This window comes from Typopeltis vanoorti, chromosome 23 (assembly GCF_054136105.1).
Source record: "Typopeltis vanoorti isolate ZY-2024b chromosome 23, IOZ_Tvanoo_1.0, whole genome shotgun sequence".
Lineage (NCBI taxonomy): Eukaryota > Metazoa > Arthropoda > Arachnida > Uropygi > Thelyphonidae > Typopeltis > Typopeltis vanoorti.
Genome location: NC_143571.1, coordinates 55,050,427 through 55,070,553, shown reverse-complemented (window position 1 = coordinate 55,070,553; position 20,127 = coordinate 55,050,427). Strand labels below are relative to the sequence as shown.

General features: G+C 33.7%; 1 protein-coding gene across 1 annotated transcript in view; it reads right to left on the bottom strand.

The window, feature by feature from the left end:
• Window positions 1-18,465, bottom strand: part of GramD1B (GRAM domain containing 1B) — a 390,336-nt gene extending 371,871 nt beyond the window's left edge. Inside the window, exon 1 of the mRNA XM_090412772.1 lies at window positions 18,228-18,465. Coding sequence (XP_090268898.1) covers window positions 18,228-18,391 — 164 coding nt within the window. The 5' untranslated portion in view covers window positions 18,392-18,465. The remainder of the gene's footprint in view (window positions 1-18,227) is intronic.
• Window positions 18,466-20,127: the final 1,662 nt, after the last annotated feature.

Here is a 20,127-nt window from a genome sequence, read left to right as displayed (position 1 = left end):
AACTAAATTGAATAATGGCTGCAATAAATTTGGCATGAAAAGCAATAAAAAGACAAAAACTATGAAAATAGGATAGAACATAAAAAGCTTCAGCTGCTTTCTCAACAGAATTAGCAAAGGTGTGGGGAGCCAGCTGAATGAATTTGTATGGAATACGAAGGAAATTAGCCAAAACACTAAACTAGCAATATGCAAGATGGTGTTCAAACTAGTTTTAAGTTATAAATCTGAGAGTTGGCTTAGAAATAAAGTATTTATTCAAAGATTAAAGAAAATGGACATGAGAGTTCCGAGAAAAATTAGGGGCCTGAACAGATGGCATCAATAGCAGAATCATATTAAAAATAAAGACATTGGGAAGGAATTTGACATTGTTTGCATTTAAGAATGTGTGAGCAGGACTAATTTAAGGTGGTATGGTCACCTTAAACTTAGAATGGGAAAAGAAAGGTTAGCAAAACAGCAGTTTGATGCCAAGATGGAAGGTAAAAGATCTAGATAAAGACCAAAGTCCATGTGGACTGATTCAGTCAGAAGTACTTTAGAAGAATGAAATTTTCGATATGATAATACTGAAGTGCTGACAAGTAATAGACTCATTTGGAGGAAAACTGTTGATAGAGTTTCAATAATAATAAACTTAATCACGTAGTGCTGTCATCATAATCTCAGCACCACTTGAGGGTACATATCAGGAAACTGATAATGAAATGATTAGTACATATTAGTAAAAAAAAATAATTAGCAGATAAAATACTTAGTAAATTGTTGCTGCCGACCTTAAAATGGGGGTATGTGTTGGGGGGGGGGGAGATTGTGAAACATTGAGATAAATTAGTTTAGCAAGTAAAGAGAAGGTGATCATTACGGAATGTTCACTCTAACAACATAGGCTGAATCACAACATGTGAAAAAAAAAAAAGAAAGAAAAGAAATTGAGTTTTGGGAATTAATCAGGGATAACTTCCTCAGACACATAGATGGGAGAAACATACTACAGTAGAGCTTTGGAAATTGGTAACAGCATTTGAGAATGTGACTGCAAATGACATATCAACCTGCCCAAACTGGGGAGTGTATTCATTGACTTCATCTGGGAGGTGAAATTAGTGTTACAATCTATAAAAATACTTTCCTCTCATTTATTCCCTATTGTGATCTCCCTCAAAAGTGTCTACCTGACTATCCACTAATATGTATAGCATAAACATGCCTGTAGGTTAATGCACAATCTGTTCCAACTCCACACATTGTACTTCTCATCTATTATTATTATACGCTATGTAGGGGGGGGGATTGCCTTTATATTTGAAGCTATTAGAAAATCTTTATGCATAAGAATTATAAAACTGCATAAAGAAAAGTATTACTGAACCTTTACACTTGATTGCTCATAACAGAAACAAGCAATGATAATTCTTCCTAAATTATTTCATATTTAAGAGACAATGAGTCATTAATAAATGATAGTTAAGATACACAATTATAATCAATTTTGCTGACTGATAACAATAAAATAAAATGAAAAAGACTATCAATCAGTGGTATCCATATGAAGTAAGCAAATGCCTGGCTGATCAGAGAGAAGATGAAAGGATGACATAGTGGACAGGGTTGTACAATATTGACATCAGAAATCCTTCAAAGAAAGATGAAAATGGTCATAAAATGGACTTAGAAGAAGAAGATAACAATACATTTCATAGATGATTATTTTTAGTGTTAATGATAACTACATTGCCTCTTGCTAATTCTCATTATAGCAAATTCACTCACTAGAACTATACAGTATTGCATGTTACCCTGGGTTATTACAAGTCTCACAGCATCAATGCTACTTTTCAGGAAATTCACTATAACAAACTATTACTTTGGTCCTTACAAGTTGGCTATAGAAAGAATCAATTGTATTGTTAAAATATCTCAAATTCTATTATTTTAAAATAGTGAATATGTTCTATTATTGTTAAAATATTCCCTATAATATTCTATAAGAGTTATAAAACAGTATCATGAAAAGAAATCTCATATTTGACTGCTGATGATGGAAGACAGGCAATGATAAATGTTTTTAAATGGCTTTCAAATTATTTCACATTTAATAAACAATTAGCCACAAATTAATGAAAGTTAAGATACATAACAGGTTCCAATATTTTCCCTGATCAATAACAATGATCACAGTACATTTTTAAAATTCTTTCTGGGATGTATTTCTCTAAGGTGTACATGGATTCTCACTCATTTTATTCAAAAAAAAAAAAAAAAAGCTGATATGTTGTTGCTATTGTTTTTAAGAATTAAATGCAATGTACAGGTTCAAAGTTTTAATAATAAATGACTTTACTAATTTAGAGTAAACTACCTTAAAAAAATGCAACTGCCACTTCAGTACATGTAATAGTAAAACTCAGTCATTAACTGTGGTATGTAATGACCATTATTTGAAAATCTAATGTGATCATAATAAAAAACCTGATTGGCTAAAACTAATTCAAAGTGAATTGCAAGCACACAGATAACAATGCTGAACTAAATGAATTGGCCTGAGTTGATTAGGAAGAAGACTAAAGAGGAAATGTGCTACCAGAACAAAAACATAAATGTAACAGTTGCATGTGTAGCTAACCATGGCAGAAGCATGTACTTTCAATAATAAACATGAAATTATTGAAAGAGAAACTGAGCTCATCAAAAAAAATAATAATAATAAATTAATAAAAAATAACTTTCTTTTAAGATCAATAGTGAAATACTTTCAAAGAGATTAAATTTTATGATCAGCACTCAATAGAATTAGACTACACAAATAATCTTTTGGCACCCTATGTTGCTAATCATTTAAATTCTAATCACATTACTTCCATTCTCTTTAAAGAGTTCTGGAATTTTTATGAAAAATTCCGAAAACAAAAATTATATCCTAAGAGTGTTAACAGAGTAACAATTAATGAAAAATTATAGAGCTCTGTAAGAACCTCTACATTAAAAAATGAATAAATTAAAAAAATGTGTTCTTATTTTATTCAATAACAACCCTTTAATGCTATTTAATTCCTCAAAACTGCTGCATCATTGGAGAACTTAGCAGCATTCCAAATTTCTTAACTCTTTCAAGAATGAAAAAGGAGAAAAATATATTCAACCACAGAAAGAATGTGGAATTTAAAGTATACTATCTTAAAAAGTGCAACTGTCACTTTAATACATGCAAGAGTCTGATTTCGTCGGGTTTGCTATTATCACATTTGAAACCATTCAGTCCAATAACACACTACCGCAGATGGTTATAAAATGCTATAATTTTATTAATAAAATCTAAGACACCTATAGTGATTTTATGTTATAAAATTTCACTACAATGAATAAATTAACTGAAGTAGTGTTTCCCCATAAAACCCATTTCAATAATAAACAATTATCAATATAAAAAATTTATAATTTTAATGTAATTACATAAATGATAGAAGTATTCGATAAAAAAAAAATAAAATAACTTAAATACAAGCAATGTGGAAACAAAACAGTTTTATATTTTGGTTATTCCATAATATAGATGAAGAAAATGTCTAAAAAGCTTCAATTTTGCATTGTAAAGTCATATAAATCCATTATTATTTATTATTATTATCCCAAGTCAAAGATCCATTGTGGAAGGTCCCTTTGTTATGCACACAGCTCATCATACTGTTGCTTTAAATACATTCAAATTCTTTACAGACCACACTCTCAGGCAATGCATTTCAATCATTCACAACTCTCCATGCAAAAAAACTGCTTCTCACTCCCTTGCTAACACTCTCCTCCTTATACAGATTTCACAATCAAAAAAGTGAATTTATAACTTCATTTCAAAACTGACCAGTATCAGAGTTCACTTGCCATTTAATTACTTAAAAGAAAAACTCTGCCCAGGATCCTGTATACTGACCTTTTATCAGGTGCTTTTGATAAATGTTTCAGTAGGCCCTGAGAGCTAGTTTCTGAGAACTGTCAGTTCAACATAGAATTACTGTAGTTGTCAGAATATATTTACTGTATTAATTTTATATTTCAATACTTTGTTTCAAGCTCAATTAATTAATCAATTAATCAATTAATTAATTTTCAAGTTTCAAGCTCAATTAATTTGGCTATGAAATAATGATGGATTTATATTTCTACAATTCTATAATATGATTAACAGATTACATGGACCTTAAACTGATTCACAATTCTCTGACAATGCATTTTACTTTTCAGGTAAAAAATCTACACATCACCTTTTTGTTTGACTACACTCTTATATAACTTAGAGGAATGGCCTCTGTTTCTTCCTCTCTTCCCTCCACTCTATATATAATCCCCTCCATAAGAATCTAGTAATTCCTCCTCTCAACCAACTTAAGTTTTGTCCCACCTGTCCACACTAATTCTGCCATTTATATTTTTCCAGCTATGCTACTCTCCATGAAGTAACCTCCCCTCATAAGAAGGGCAATATATCTTGTATATTGCCCTTCATCAAATTACCATCAGATTTCAATCGCTCAACAAAGCATAACGAAAGGTAAAGATTTCACCACTGTCAATCAACATGAATCAGTTTGGAGATTCTTGAATAGTTGTTCTTGATATCTGTTTCAATAATAAAATATTGTGAGTTGGTATAATCAAAAGGATTCTAAAAAGAAGAAAATTCATGTAAAAAACTTTATTATTGTAGAAGTTTCACCTAAGTATCACAGGCATCATCAGTACTGAATCACAGAATGGCAATTAAACAAAACAGACATTTCTAAAAAGTGCCACCTGAGTGGCACTTTTCAGAAATGTTTTAGAAACAAAACATCACCTACTAGACAGGAAAAACATAACAAGCATAGGAACATGGAATGTAAGAACTCTTCACCAGGAAGGAGCATTGGAAATACTACTGAATGAATTAGACAACTACCGATGGGAAATGATTGGACTCTGCAAAACCAGATGGACTGGAAAAGGAGAATTCCACCATGGACAGTACAAAATCTTAACTTCAGGCAGGGAGGACAACAAACACTAAGAAGGAGTAGTACTTATATTAAAACCAAAGGCTCAAAACTCTCTATCTCACCTAGGATAATTAAAGCAAGATTTAAAACATCAATCGGATCACTGACTATTATTCAAGTATACTCACCAACTTCGACATCATCAGAAGAAGACATTGAGGAGTTCTATATAGATTTGCAAAAAGCAGTACAGCAGACATCAATTCAAGATCTCCTAATTGTAATGGGGACTTAAACGCAAAAGTAGGCAGAGACTGGGATACCTGGCCAAGAGTAATTGGAAAGTTCGGTATGAAGAAAGCAATAAACGTGGCAAAAGACTGCTAAACTTCTGCGCAAATAACAGACTAACAATAACCAACACTCTCTTTAAACATCCAAAACCCCAAAGAAAATGGACATGGATATCACCAGACAAACAAACCAAAAATATGATAGACTATATTATTGTAAACCAAAGATGGAAATCAAGTATCCTAAATTGCAGATCCTTTTCTGCAGATTGTGGATCAGACCATAAGCTAGTATTAGCAAAACTAAGAATAAAGTTAAAATCTGAAAGCATTTCTAGAGTCAAAAGGAGACTAAATGTAAAAAACCTACAAGACAGCAATATTCTAAGAATATATCAACTAGAACTAGATAAAAACCTGAAGGAACTACCAAAACAAAATATAAACATCGAAGAACATTGGTGCAAATTAAAGGAAATTAATATTAAAATCGTCAGAAAATACAATAGGTTACACAGAAAGAGAAAGTAAAAAGGATTGGATCTCGAATGAAGTAAAAAGGTTAAGTGATCAAAGGAAAAGCATGAAACTAAAACAGAACTATAACAGAAATGAATATAATAGATTAATCGGAGAAATTAGAAAACTAGTTAAAAGAGACAAGAATAACTGGTTAGAAGAAAAATGCAAAATGGCAGAGAAGCTATCAAAAGAAAATAACCTTCATCGATTATATAAACAAATAGACCAAATTAATAAGACACGGACAACAAAAATTATAACGATCAAAAACAAAGAGGGACAACTAACTGAAAGTAAAACAAAAAGAATGGCCAGATGGGAAGAATACTTCAGAGATTTATATAATAAAAACAGCTCCCAGGATATTACTATTCCAGCCACTGAAATGGAAGAGGAAACAAATATCTTTACCAAAGAAATAATAGCACACAGAATAGAAAAACTCAAAACTAGGAAAGCACCTGGCATTGATCAAATACACGCAGAATTCTTAAAAGCAGGAAAGGAGCAACTTTTGGAACCATTAAAAACGTTATTCGAAAGAATCTACAAAAACGAAGCAGTGCCTACTGATTGGATCAAATCAGTTATAAAAAAAAAGGAGATAAAACAGAATGCAATAATTACAGAGGCATTAGCCTCCTCAGTATTCCAAGTAAGGTTTCCACAAAAGTACTCCAAAAACAAATTAAGCCATATATAGAACTAGCAGATTTCAGACCAGGACGAAGCACAATTGATCAACTATTCACCTTAAGACAGCTAATAGAAAAGACACTAGGGTACAACCAAAGTTGCTACATAAATTCCATAGACTTTCGTCAGGCATTTGATTCAATCCATAGAGGAGAACTATGGAAAACTATGGAAGAATTTGGAATTCCCAACAAAACAATAAGAATAATAAAGAATCTGTATGAGAAATCTTAACGTGCAGTACAAATGGAGGACACCATAACCAACTGATTCCACACAGACAGTGGAGTAAGACAGGGATGCAATCTGTCACCAGACTTGTTCAATCTTACACTGGAAGAAGCAACCAATAAGGCCTTAAACAATGAAGACTCCGGAATCAAAATATATGGGGAAAATGTAACAAATTTAAAATTTGCAGATGACATTGCATTACTTGCAAGCACAGAAGAAAATGTACAGTGAATTTCTGATAAAATAAAGGAGGAGTGTATAAAATCTGGATTAAACATAAATATAGACAAAACAAAAAATGATAGTAAGAATCTAGAGTAGGTAGAAAACTTCACCTACCTTGGAGGAGTTATTGATTACAATGGTGAAATTACAAAAGATATAAACAGACGAATCAGTCAAGCATCCCAAACTTTTGGACGACTTAATAAAATATGAAAGTCAAGAGACATCAAACAAGTAACAAAAATAAGAATCTATGAAACAATGGTCCTCCCAATACTCCTCTATGGAAGTGAATGCTGGAATCTCAAAAAGACTGAAGAGAAAAAATTATTAGTTACTGAAATGAGTTGGCTAAGAAGATTACTTGGAGTATCTCTGCTGGATTGACTAAGAAATGAAGACATAAGGAAACAAGAAATAACAATAATAGACAAAATCCAAGAAAGAAGACTGTGATGGTTTGGCCATGTGACCAGAATGGGAACAGAAAGACTACCATCTAAAGCCCTGAATACAACGATGGAAGGTAAAAGATCCAAAGGACGGTCCAGAATTAGATTGATAGACAAAATAAAAGAGGATCTGAAAACCAAATCACAAGTGACACCAAACTGGACAGAATTGTGCGGACTCTCCCAGGTCAGACAGAAGTGGAAAGAGTTAATTCGGCCTCATCATCATCCACATAGATGATGGAAGAGAGAAGAAGAAGAAGCCATCTGAGTAGCTAATGTAAGATAAATAAATAAGGTCAATATTTCCTAACTTATTAAAACACACACACACACACACACATATATATATATATATATATATATATATATATATATATATATATATAAACAAAATAAAGTTAGTTAAGATTAGCAGATTTAAAAAAATACTATCTCCCACAAAGGGGATAGACGTAGACCATCGGACCTGTTTAAGTGTTAGGACTATGAAGTAAAGTTTCTTTACATCACAAGTTTCTTTATAAAGACATTCTATGATGAAACAACTTTTATGAAGGATGCTTGTCTTCTTCCAATAAACTCTGTGTTTAGTGTCGATAGCATGCTTCACAAGTCCAAATTGTTCAGGCTCATGGTATTTAATACAAAACTTGTGTTCTTCTAGATCAGGGAAGCACAAACTTGTTAAGGCTGAGGGCCGCATAGTTCCACTGTTACTTATGGGAGGGCCGCAAAAAAAAATTGAAAGTTATCTACCATATATTGTTTATTTTATTTATACCTATCATAATTGTTACAAAAAAGGTAATAAAAAGTAAGCGAATTTAATTTGATGCGTGACATTGCATTGATTTGACAACTGTTTTGATATTTGGTTTGAGTTTTGTAGTAACCAACTACAAAATTGATTCTAAATTTTCATCAGTCACCTATTTTTCGATATGTTAATATTCATGACTGAAAAAGTTTGTTCACTAATATATGTTGAGCCAAAGAGGTGTGTACATTTTAATGCATTATCTAGCAACCATTTATAATTGTTTTTATCAACACAACGATAGAAGTTTAATAAATTGCCTTCGTTAAATTTATTTCGCAGGCTCTCTTCGTTTTGAATGTCGATGAGTTCAAGCTGTGCTGATTTGAGTGCATTTTCGGGCAAAATGGCAAAAGGATTGCTAAATAAATCTAGCAACGGTTTCACTTGTTTAAAATCAGAAAACCAATCCTTGAAGGCTGATATCCAGTTATCAATATTTTCAACATATACAGTTTTGAAGTTGACATTGATCTTTTCAGAAACTTTCTTAATTAGGAAATTTCTAATTAGGAATTTCTAATTTCTAATAATTAGGAAAACGGATGTAATTCCCTGACTTCAGTTGGATTTGAAATAGATTTAACTTGCACTGAAAAGACAAAATGTGGCCATAAAGTTGGGTAACCAATTGATCTTTGCCCTGAAGTCGCATATTTAACGTATTTAAATGATTAGTTTTTTTTTAAATAACGAAACCTGTGGTGCGTTCATAATTAGAAGAAATACACGTATACACCACAGTGAAAATTATTTAATTGTAAATATTTCATCCTAAGTATCTTAGGACATCATCAGTACAGTATTTAAACAAAATTAGGAATAACATACAGTTAGGGCACATGATTACAACAGAATCTCATGAAAACGTGCATAACGTGCTAAAGTAGTAAAAAAATAAAAAATAAATAAAAAATAAAAAAAATAAAAAAAAACGTTAATTATTTAACACAATTTTGTATGATAATTTCCCATTACCTTCTCCTAAGGACAAATTCCTACCCTTGATGTTACCTGGTGTTTATGAGATTCCATGCTCATGCAAATTATCTTACTTTGGACAGACAGGTAGGTCTGTTCAGAAACGCATCTCGGAACATCAAGACCACATTTGTCTTCTTAAACCGCAGAAATCTGGCCTCTCTCAACACGGAATTGAAAATCCAAACCATAGGATCCATTGGGAAAAAACTTTTACATAGATCTTTATTTAAACATGAACATTTATACAAAGAAAGTTCTGAAGCCCTACTACACAGACCAAACCTAAACCGCAACGACGTTCTTACTATTCCTAAAGTATGGGAAATTATCATACAAAATTGTGTTAAATAATTAACGTTTTTTTTTTTTTTTTTTTTTTGTACTACTTTAGCACGTTATGCACGTTTTCATGAGATTCTATTGTAATCATGCGCCCTAACTGTATGTTATTCCTAATTTTGTTTAAATACTGTACTGATGATGTCCTAAGATACTTAGGATGAAATATTTACAATTAAATAATTTTTACTGTGGTTTATACGTGTGTTTCTTCTAATTTTAAATGATTAGTAATGTCAACCAGAAAGGCTAAGTCACATAACCAATCCAGATTTTTTATATCAGGAACGTTTTTGTTTTTTTCGGTCATGAAGATTTCAATTTCATCAATTAAATTTAGGAACCGCTCCATTGTTTGTCCACGACTTAGCCACCTCACTTCTGTGTAAAAAAATTAAGTCACCATATTCACTTTCAATGTCTTCAAGAAACTTTTTAAATTGTCAGTGATTAAGGCCACAGATTTTATAAAACTAATCGTTGAAATCACAACTTTCACGACATGTTCAAATCCAAGTTTCTTAGGGTGCAAGCTCTCCTGGTAGATTATACAGTGGAATTGTATCAACTCATCGTCGTGCAGTCCCAAATGCTGTTTCAATAATGTTACCAATCCAGAATTAGCTCCTATCATGGAAGGAGCTCCATCAGTCGTGATACTTGATAATTTTGTCAGATCTAAATCAATTTTGGAACACTGTCCCAAAAGCCCAGTGAACATGTCATTACCTTTCGTTTGATCTGGCAATGAACTCATTCCAATCAGCTCCTCGCTTACCTCAAACTCTTGCGTTATTCCACGTGCAAATATTAACAACTGGGCTGTGGAAGTAATGTCAGTTGATTCATCAATAGCTAATGAAAAATAGGCAAATTTCTTTGAATAAGATGTTAATTGGTCCTTTACATTTTCTGACATTGCAGTAATTCTTCTTTGCACAGTCATCCTGTTTAACTGAATTTTCTCAACATTTTTGGCTGATTCAGGACAAATGTTTTTAGCAGTTATCTCAAAGCAATCTTTAACGAAATCTCCGTCTGTAAATGGTCAGCACCTTTTTGCTATAAGGCGAGATATTTCAAAACTTATTTCTGTTGCGATTTCCAAATCTTGAATAGGTTTTGTAAACATCACTTGTTGACCTGTCAATTCCTGTTTCAAAAATGAAATCTTTTGTTTGCATAGTTCTTCGGGTAGATTTGAAACTGTAGAATGCAGACTTTCATAGTGTCTCCTTATATTGTATTTTTTTTGGTATGGCTACAGCACTTTTCCAAATCAAGCATACGATATTATTAAACAACTGCACAAAACCATATTTTTCAGTCCAGCTATCCTGAAACTACCGTTTTTCATCCTGTAGTTTGCATTTCCTACTTGGCCCTGCTTTATCCATTAGAATTTATTTTTTACCGTTTCCTAGGGGGGGGGGGGGATAATTAATTGTAGCAACTGCACCTACGAAAACAAAATACTCATATGACAAATAGATGAATTATAAAATTTGTTAACATTATTACTAACCGATTATCGTAAGTAGACAGGCAATCGTGACGTCACAGCTACTTTGCTTTGTGCATGTACCATTTTTAAAAATTACCTATCGTGTAATTTGGTAAAGTTAAAATAATACCCGGTGAGGTGGGCCGCCAGCAAATCAACGAAGGGCCGCAGTCTGTGCATCCCTATTCTAGATGAATAAAAGCAGATTTTCGGTTTGTTCAAAATAAAATAATCCACAAGAGCAAGGAATCTGGTAGATACCTGGATAAATAGATTACAAGTATCCCATTAATGGAACTATATTCCAGAAAACAGATGAAGCTAGGGATTTATGGGGGGGGGAATATTGCTAAGGTAGCTCATAAGATTTATAAAGCCCTGATATGTCAACCTCTGGATTACTATGCTCAGGGCTGGTCTCCTAGGTTTCATGGGGAAATGAGGAACTCAAGAGAGCATCACCAAAAAATAATTGGACAGAAAACTGATGTTACTATACAAAGAGAATGGTTGCTCTCAATCTCTTAGTCATTGATGGAATAAAAGATTGTCAAGCGTCAAGGCCTGTAAAGGCTTTCCTTTCAAAGTGAAATTTCATTACATGATGCAGATAGGATTTAGGGGCAAGCGACCAAGATAGCGAGTTGTTTGTGGAATGTTCTCTATGAGGATAGATTGAGGGTGTGTGGATTGCAGAAGTTGGCTGATAGGCAAAAAAGAGAGAGAGAGAGAGAGAGAGAGATGACAGAAACATTTAAGTTGTTTAAAGAGTTTTATAGGATTGTTGCAGGGGAAATGTTTCAGCCCTTGACTAGAGGCTGCAGAACAAGAGGTCATCCCTGGAAGTTGTGTAAAGATGCGGTTAGTAGTGGTGTGAGGACTAGATTCTTCACTTGGAGAGTTGTGAATGAATGAAATGGGTTGCCAGTGTCAGTTGTCGCTTTGTCTATTAATGGGTTCAAAGAGAGGAGAGGTATGGTAGATCATGTAGATACTTTGCATCTCCCACGAAGAGTCTTCGGGCTCCGTGGAGGTGCCTGTATAATAATAATAAAAATTGTCCCAACTTAAACAGATCTAATGGTCTACATCTAACCCCTTTGTGGGGGATAGTACTTTTTAAATCTGATAATCTTTCTTAACTTTATTTTGTTTATGTATACATTATAATTTTTTTTTAATAAATTAGGAAACTACTGGCCTCAGTTATCTTACATTAGCTACTTAGGTGGCACTTTTTAGAATTGCCTGTTATTGTTTAATTTGAGCTCCATGATCCAGTACTGATAATGCTTATAATACTACAACATCCTCTATTTTTAGAATTCTGTTGATATCTCTAAGCCATCTGATCAAGTTTTGCACAAAATTCTACTAAGATCCCATCATATGGTCTTCTGATTTTTATAACTGGACGGTTGCTAACTTCCACTCTAGATCTGAATAGCATGTGATGGTGGATGAATCTTCATCCTCAAACTTTGCAACAAATGCTGGTGTTCAATAAGGCCCTGTTCTTTCTATGTATAAATAACCTTCTCTACTTGATGGCAAAGATAGATTTTCTGATAGCAAGTGCACTGCACTTCTCATTTGACAAGCTTTTTACTGCATAAATCAACCAAACTTCCAGAATATGAACATCTACAATTCTACATTTGATCTCTAAACTATTCTTCAATGGAGTGCTGAGAGCTTTGTTAATTTCAATACTAGTAAAACTTGATCTTATTTTATTTTTTGCAACAAACGAGCCCTATTTCTTCTAGTCTTACTCTTCTGACAATGCTCAAATCTCTAAACAAGATGAGACTTCTCTTCTTGGGATTCTAACCTACAATTTCTCTTGGCATTAACATATTACAAATATCGTCTCTTCAGCATCCAAAAAATTAAATTTTTTTTTTTCACTCAAAGCATTACTTTTCCTCTGAACAGATATTAACTCCATAGAAATCACAAATCCATCCATCCAGCCATTGAATACTTTTTTCACATTCAGGTGAGGCCCCTAAGAGCTCCATAAAAATACCTGACTTAGCACAGAAGAGAGCAATCAGGTTCATTCAAGTCTCATCTTTCACCAATTTACTCCGCTCTCTATCACACAGATGTTCAGTTTCTGCTGCTTGCATTTTCTTTAATTCCTCTAACAATCTTATGTACTTCCTAAAGTGTATGATCTACAGGTCTGCAAACATAATGTTAAAAAGTTCCTTCTTTCTCCTCAATTTTCTGTCCATCCCCAGTACTAACATCCTATGTAAACAACTTCTCATGTAAGAGAGATTAAAAAACATTACCATCAAAAAATAAATTGTGTCCAAATTTGGTTACCCAGTTGTGAGGTGGAAATAATAGAGAGGATCCAAAAACAAAATGGCCAACGTGATATCAGAACTCTGGAGTTTTGGTTATGCAGAGTGGTTGATGGATAGATTATAGTTTGATATGTATAGTTATTTTTGATTTTTATGGTGCAAAGACATCAAAGGTCATACTGCACCAGGACACAGGTCACAGCAGTACATATGGTAAACGGATAGTAGGATAATCACAAACATCCATGTCCCTGGAAGGATTTAGAACCTGTAGCCTCTTGGCTGGAGAGTGGACACACTAATCACTCGACCAACCAGGCCAGCCCACATAGTTTGATGGATAAGAGGAAAAGAGGAGATATGACAGAGACCTTCAAGTTGGTTAAAGGATTTTACCAGATTAATAAAGAAGGAATTATAAAAAGAGCAGACAGTAAGGTGGGAAGAACAAGAGACCATACTTGGAACTTGAATCAAGATGAGTGAGGAGTAGATTTTTTACATGGAGTTGGTGAGCACAACACACTGCCAGAGTGCATTGTGAATGCAGGTATGAGTAAATGAGTGTAAATGATTTCAAAGTTCAATGATAGACATGTTGCTGGTTGAGTTGGCCTCCCATGATGTCTACTGACTCCATGGAGATTAATGTAATAATAATAATAATATAAATAAATAAACAACAATAAAAACCAGGTCACGTTACCATGCTGGAAACAATAGTCCACATGTGGTCTGAAAGCTTTGTCATATGTGACGAAAGCTTTGTCATATGGATAAAGTGGTAGTATAACCACCTCTTTATCCGTACTTGTCAGATCCTATTATCATAACATATGAATCTGTTAAAATCTTTATCTAAAGCCAGGGCTGTCCAAAATGCGGCCTACAGGCTAAATGCACCCCATGGTGCAATTTTGTGCGGCCCACCTGTGGGTTTTGATTTTCACAAGCAAAAAAATAAAATAACAATTTGAATCGAATGCATATTAGATATTTTAATTCTATCACTAATCAATAATCTCGATGTGGTAATATTATTTGGTTTATACCCACATGTTTTTCAAATATTAGATGTGTCAAAGAAGCACTCTTACACTGTTTTGTTCCAATGCGCAGGCTCCAGGAACTCACGGGGAATGCGAGTGCGTGATTAGTACGCAATTAGTGTTGTTCATTAAATCAAAGTACAGATGTTCATTGACAGATTTACTCTTGCAATTTACTTGCAAATTGATATAGGTACTTATATCAATATATCCTACCTACTAGGTAGGACTCTCCAAGTAATTTAATACATGTACTGTATTTATTATTCTGGATGCGGCCCTCAGATATATCTTTTTTTTTTTTATAATGTGGCCCTCGGATTACATAAGGTTGGACAGCCCTGATCTAAAACCATAGCATTAGACATACTTTATTTCATTGGGTGAGGTGAATTTAATGTTGTACATGAACAGTTTTGAAATTTGTAAGGCAAGGAGAATGCAGAACATAAAATTCATGGGATATCTTGAAGGGAAGGGAAAGGAAGGAAAAGTATTATATGATTAAGACATGTTGGTAAGAAGTTGTTACCTGATTCATACAAAAGAGATTCTTCATTGAATGGAAGGAATGAGGGTGAACAAGAGGACATCCTGAAAGTTGTATAAAGGAAGGTGTTAACAAGAGAGTAAGATGTAGGGATTTTTTTTTTTTTTTTGCATTGTGTGTGTGGGAGAATGAAATGCAATGCCTGAGTGTGTGGAAAAAGTGAAGAGCTCTGTGTATACAATGAAAACCTTCCACAATGAGTCAAACTCCATGCAGGTATAATGATAATAATAACAACAGTAATATACTATCACTGCATAGGCTTCTGTGGAGAGAGGACATGCTAGGAATATGTTTTCCAGTATTTTTCCACAAAAATAAGTATCACCCATTATAAGAAACTATTTTTATTACTTTCTCGACTAGATAGACTTTGGGGTTGATGGTGGGGAGAAAGAGAGTTGAAGTTCAGAGAGAATATTGCAAAAGTTAGCAAAATAGCTTAAAGGATTGCTTGCATGTTGAATACATGGAAAGTAAAAATAGGGAGGGTTATTATCTTTCTCTTTATAAGACTATGATATGACTACATCTTGATTTCTGTTACAGATTTGGATGAGTTTCTTGGGGATGAGGAAGTGGTAGAGAAGATCGAGAGATGAGTGACCAAGCTGATGATGTCTATGGAATGCTCCCTTTGAAGATAGATTGAATGTATATGGGGTGCAAAAAAGGAAAAGAAGAGACCTGATTGAAACTTATAAGTTGCTAAATGGTTCCATAAGACTGATGAACAAGAAATATGGGGGGGGGGGGGGGAAGAGAGAGAGATCATCCCTAGAAATTGTTTCAATATATAGCAAGTAAGGGTGTGTGGACTAGATTTTTTGGTTGGAGGGTGGTGAATGCCAGAGGTAGTTATGAGTACCTTGACAATGATTGAGCTTAAGGAAGGTTATGACAGTTATGTTAATAACAGTTAGTATGGGTTTCCCATGATGAACCTTTAACTCCATGAAGATATCCATATAATAATGATTAACATATATGGCACCACATGAAGATTTTTTTCCCTTTAATATGAGAACAGTAGGTTACTTGGCATTGCATTCGTTCATTCAGATGTTGTCTCTGGATGGTATCTTTGTCTGTCCAGTGCTCAATATTGTCTGTCATATAATGTCTTGGTTGATTTCTCCTTTGCTTTTCCTGTGATGACCACACAGGTCAGCTATTTTCCTAGCACATGTCTTAAAAACTTCATTTTTCTCTATTTGTTTATTTTCATGTCTTGTTCACAGTTTCATCACAAGACTTCCTATTACAGCTATCTGTCAGTTCATTACTAAACTTTGCAGAGTTTACAGCTCTCTGTCAGTTCATTACTAAACTTTGCAGTTTCATTCTTAGATATTAGTACTGTATTTCATATCTTGAGTTATGTTCTTCCACCAAATGAAATGGAATTATTTATTGTTATTGCATGGCTCTTTCTAAGAAAGGGCTAAGCAATAAATGCAAATATGGTGAGAGACCTCTTTGTTGGACTCTTACTTTTATATATTTATTTCTATTGTATTTATATAAGTAGTATCTGAATGTAAGCAAGCCCAGAGTCAGAAGAAAAAATCAGGTAGGAGCTATATGGATGAATGGCTTCATTAAGCAAGAGTTACAGACAAAGAAAAGGTAGTGAAGGGATTATACAGAAAAAAGTGATCAGCATGCCCATGAGCAGCAGAAGGCACAGGCAAGAAGGGTTGTATGAATGGAAAGAAGGCTAAAGTTAACTAGAAATTACTAATGAAAGAATGCTAGCTGATGAGAACAAAAGAAATCCTAAAGAGTTATTTTTGCTATGTGGTATATAAAAGGAGAAATGGCCATGGAAGGATGATGCTGCAATATGAAATGTGACATTGATTGCTAGGAGAAATGATAGAAGTTGAAGTTTAGAGGACATATTGTGAAGATAACCAGAACAGCACATCATATTATGTGGTTGTTGAGGAACACACTACAAACAGGGAAAGAGAGGTTATTATTGTTCTCTTATATAAAGCTTTACTAAGGCCACATCTAGACTACTGCACACAGATCCAAACACCTGAATTCCATAGGAATGAAGACGTGGTGGAGAGGATCCAAAGGCAAGTGACGAAGATCATGGTAGATCTATGGAATGCTCCTCACGAGAATAGATTGATGGTCTGTGGACTTCAAAAATTAGCTGAGGTAGATGACATGCTTCTATCTAGATGATAAAAGCATATAAGTTATTAAAGGATTTTATAGGATTGACACTGAAGACTTTTTTCAGGTGAGAACAAAGGGTCACCCATGGAAATTGTGTAGAGTGTGGTTAGAAGGATGTTAGGTCTAGATTTTTTGCTTGGAGGTGTGGTGAATGGGTTGTCAGAGGTGGTTGTGGGTGCTTCATCAGTGAATGATTTAAGGCAAGTATGATAGGTATTGTGTCAATAATAACTAGCGTGGGAATAATGGATCTCTCATGATGAGTCTTATGACTATGGAGATACCCATATAATAGCAACAATAATAATAATAATAATAATAATAATATAGATATATGTTGCTAATTTTTAATGCATGACTGTTGTTTCCAACATATGTTTTTCATTATCCTTCAATCTTTTGAGTCCAATCCAATGTTTTCTAATATCCCTATAAGTTTATCATTTTTTTTTCATATGACAATATAGGAGTGATGACAAGTAACTGACTAATTTTGAGAAAAATTGTTGATAGATCAGTAATAATGTAAATCTAATTATATAGCACTGTCATAGTATCCTGAACACCCCTTCAGGATACACATATCAGGAATTTGATGATGATGATATCTTCTAACTTTATTATGTATACTGTAAAGAATGAGTACTATACATTTTGGTAATTATGCATATTTAGCTTCCATTTGTTAGTAGCCTAAAGTGGTTCCAAAAAGTTGCATATGTGGGCGCTTGGGAGAGAATTCCCTATTATTTAATAGTGCAATATCAGTTCACGTTAAAAATAAAGACAACCCCTTGGAACACTTTAAGGTGACAAAACTCGTGCAAACTATTCACCGATAGACGTTTGGTGTATCCCATTATATAAAAATACTGAATCACACTTTTAAAGGTATATAAAAGATTATAAACTAAACAACAAAGCTGATTAGTACAAAGTCCATACCAATATATGAACAGATATAATGAAAACACATATTGTTTTATTAAATCATCCATATCAGTGTAGACATTATTATCATTCCAGGAAATATTTTAGCATTAATCGAATTTTAAAAAAAGGGCATTACCTGTGATTAAGGTTTTGGTTTTGTCGTCCACTGCTTTCCTCCGAACTATGTGTTGGTAAACATTGATCGCCATCACCAATGCAGGACAACGGACTATGTTCCCTTTCACTTTCAGCAGGTGATGAGAGACTTTCTTGAGTACTCTTCCTCGTTAATGTTGACATTACTATTACATTCAGAGAAACTTTTCGCAATCATAGTAGCATATTAAATACCAAGATTAGCGTTTTGCTTATCACACAACCAACTTCCATTGCCCCGCAGGTACACAGTTCCCTCTACCAGATCATTACCATTACCAACCAACGTCAAACCTGATTTTCATTAATCGCATTCAGAATGAATATTTATCTGAAGTGCACAGGGGACATGTAAAGCTAAAAATAATAATATGTTATGACATATAATTATCAAAATAACAATAAAAGGATTTTAAAAATGTCGAGCAACTCGTCATGATGACAAGAATATGGGCTTTTTTTCGCTTCAGAGTGAGATAGTAGCACATCTTAAACGGAGATAACAAAGTTCTCTCTAGGATTTTTGTTTTTCTTACAAAACTGGCAAACTTAAAGAGAATACATTCAGTTAACAGAACATAGGACACATTTTTAGGTACATTGGTGTATTGTGGAATGATATGCTGTTAAGATACATTCACCGATGAGTACTATGACAAGGATTACATAGAATCCAAGGACTTATTATAGGAATCTATGTACTTTTTTTTTTACACTTAAAGTCAGACTTCATTCACTATTTACGATTTATACGAGCACAAATGAAATTAATTAAGAAATCGATGCATACCAATACATGCATATACATTTGCTGCTGCTAATAATAATAATAATCAGCTAACGCCTTTTTGTTCCCATATAGGGAATAGGCGAGGCTATAATAATAATAATAATAATAATAATAATAATAATAATAATAATAATAATATAATTATTATTATTATCTCATCTTCTTTTCCCCTCTTTTACCTTGCGGTGTCGAGGGTTTATTAATCATCGGACCGCATACCGTTCACAGGATAAGGTGGTTAGCCCTATACCCCGGTATATCCTATGTCCGTAGTGTTGAGTTCTCAAGACCGGTTTCCCTGCTTTGCGGGATGAAAAACCCCAGGATAAATTGGGAAAAAGACCCTGTAATCCACGCCCAAGACCGGCTAACTTCGCAATTGCTGAGGAAGATCCTTCAGCTCCTCACGTCACCAACGGGAATCGAACCTAGGACACTCCTTTCCCAGGCTTTTGGTTGCAAAGCGCACAGCCACTATTATATATAACTAGGCTAACCGCGCAAACTTATTATTAAAAAAAAAAAAAAAATCAGCTAACGCCTTTTTATTCCCGTATACGGGGAGTAGGCGAGGCCATTTAGCCCTATCTAACTTTTATTATTATTTTTATTTTATTTTTGTAACGTTCGCTTTCACCACACATAATTATGAAATTCACCATAGTGCTCATTGGAAAGACATCTGTTAAAACTCATTTCTAAAAAAAAAAAAATAATAATAATAATAAAACTACAGAAATAAATCTAAAAATTAGTTTATCTGGATTTACTTCAAAATTTTACATTAAAAGGTCAATATCTGAATTTGTCCACTACCTAAAAGTGTGGACGACATATTAAGAAATGTAGATGTGCAAATTTCAAAACCATAACACTGAAATATGGGATATTACGCGAGTGGCTCATGATTGGTAAAGTAAGAAGAACATGTCCAAGCAGATTTTTTTCTTCCAGAGAAAACTCGGGTTTTTTGTCCCGTGAACACAAGAATATCTACCATACAACCTACATTATATCGGACAATAACAGATCCTTTTAGAGTTAAGTGCCAAGAGATGGCAGCGCTGGTTTCCTAGAGTCTCTTCATCGG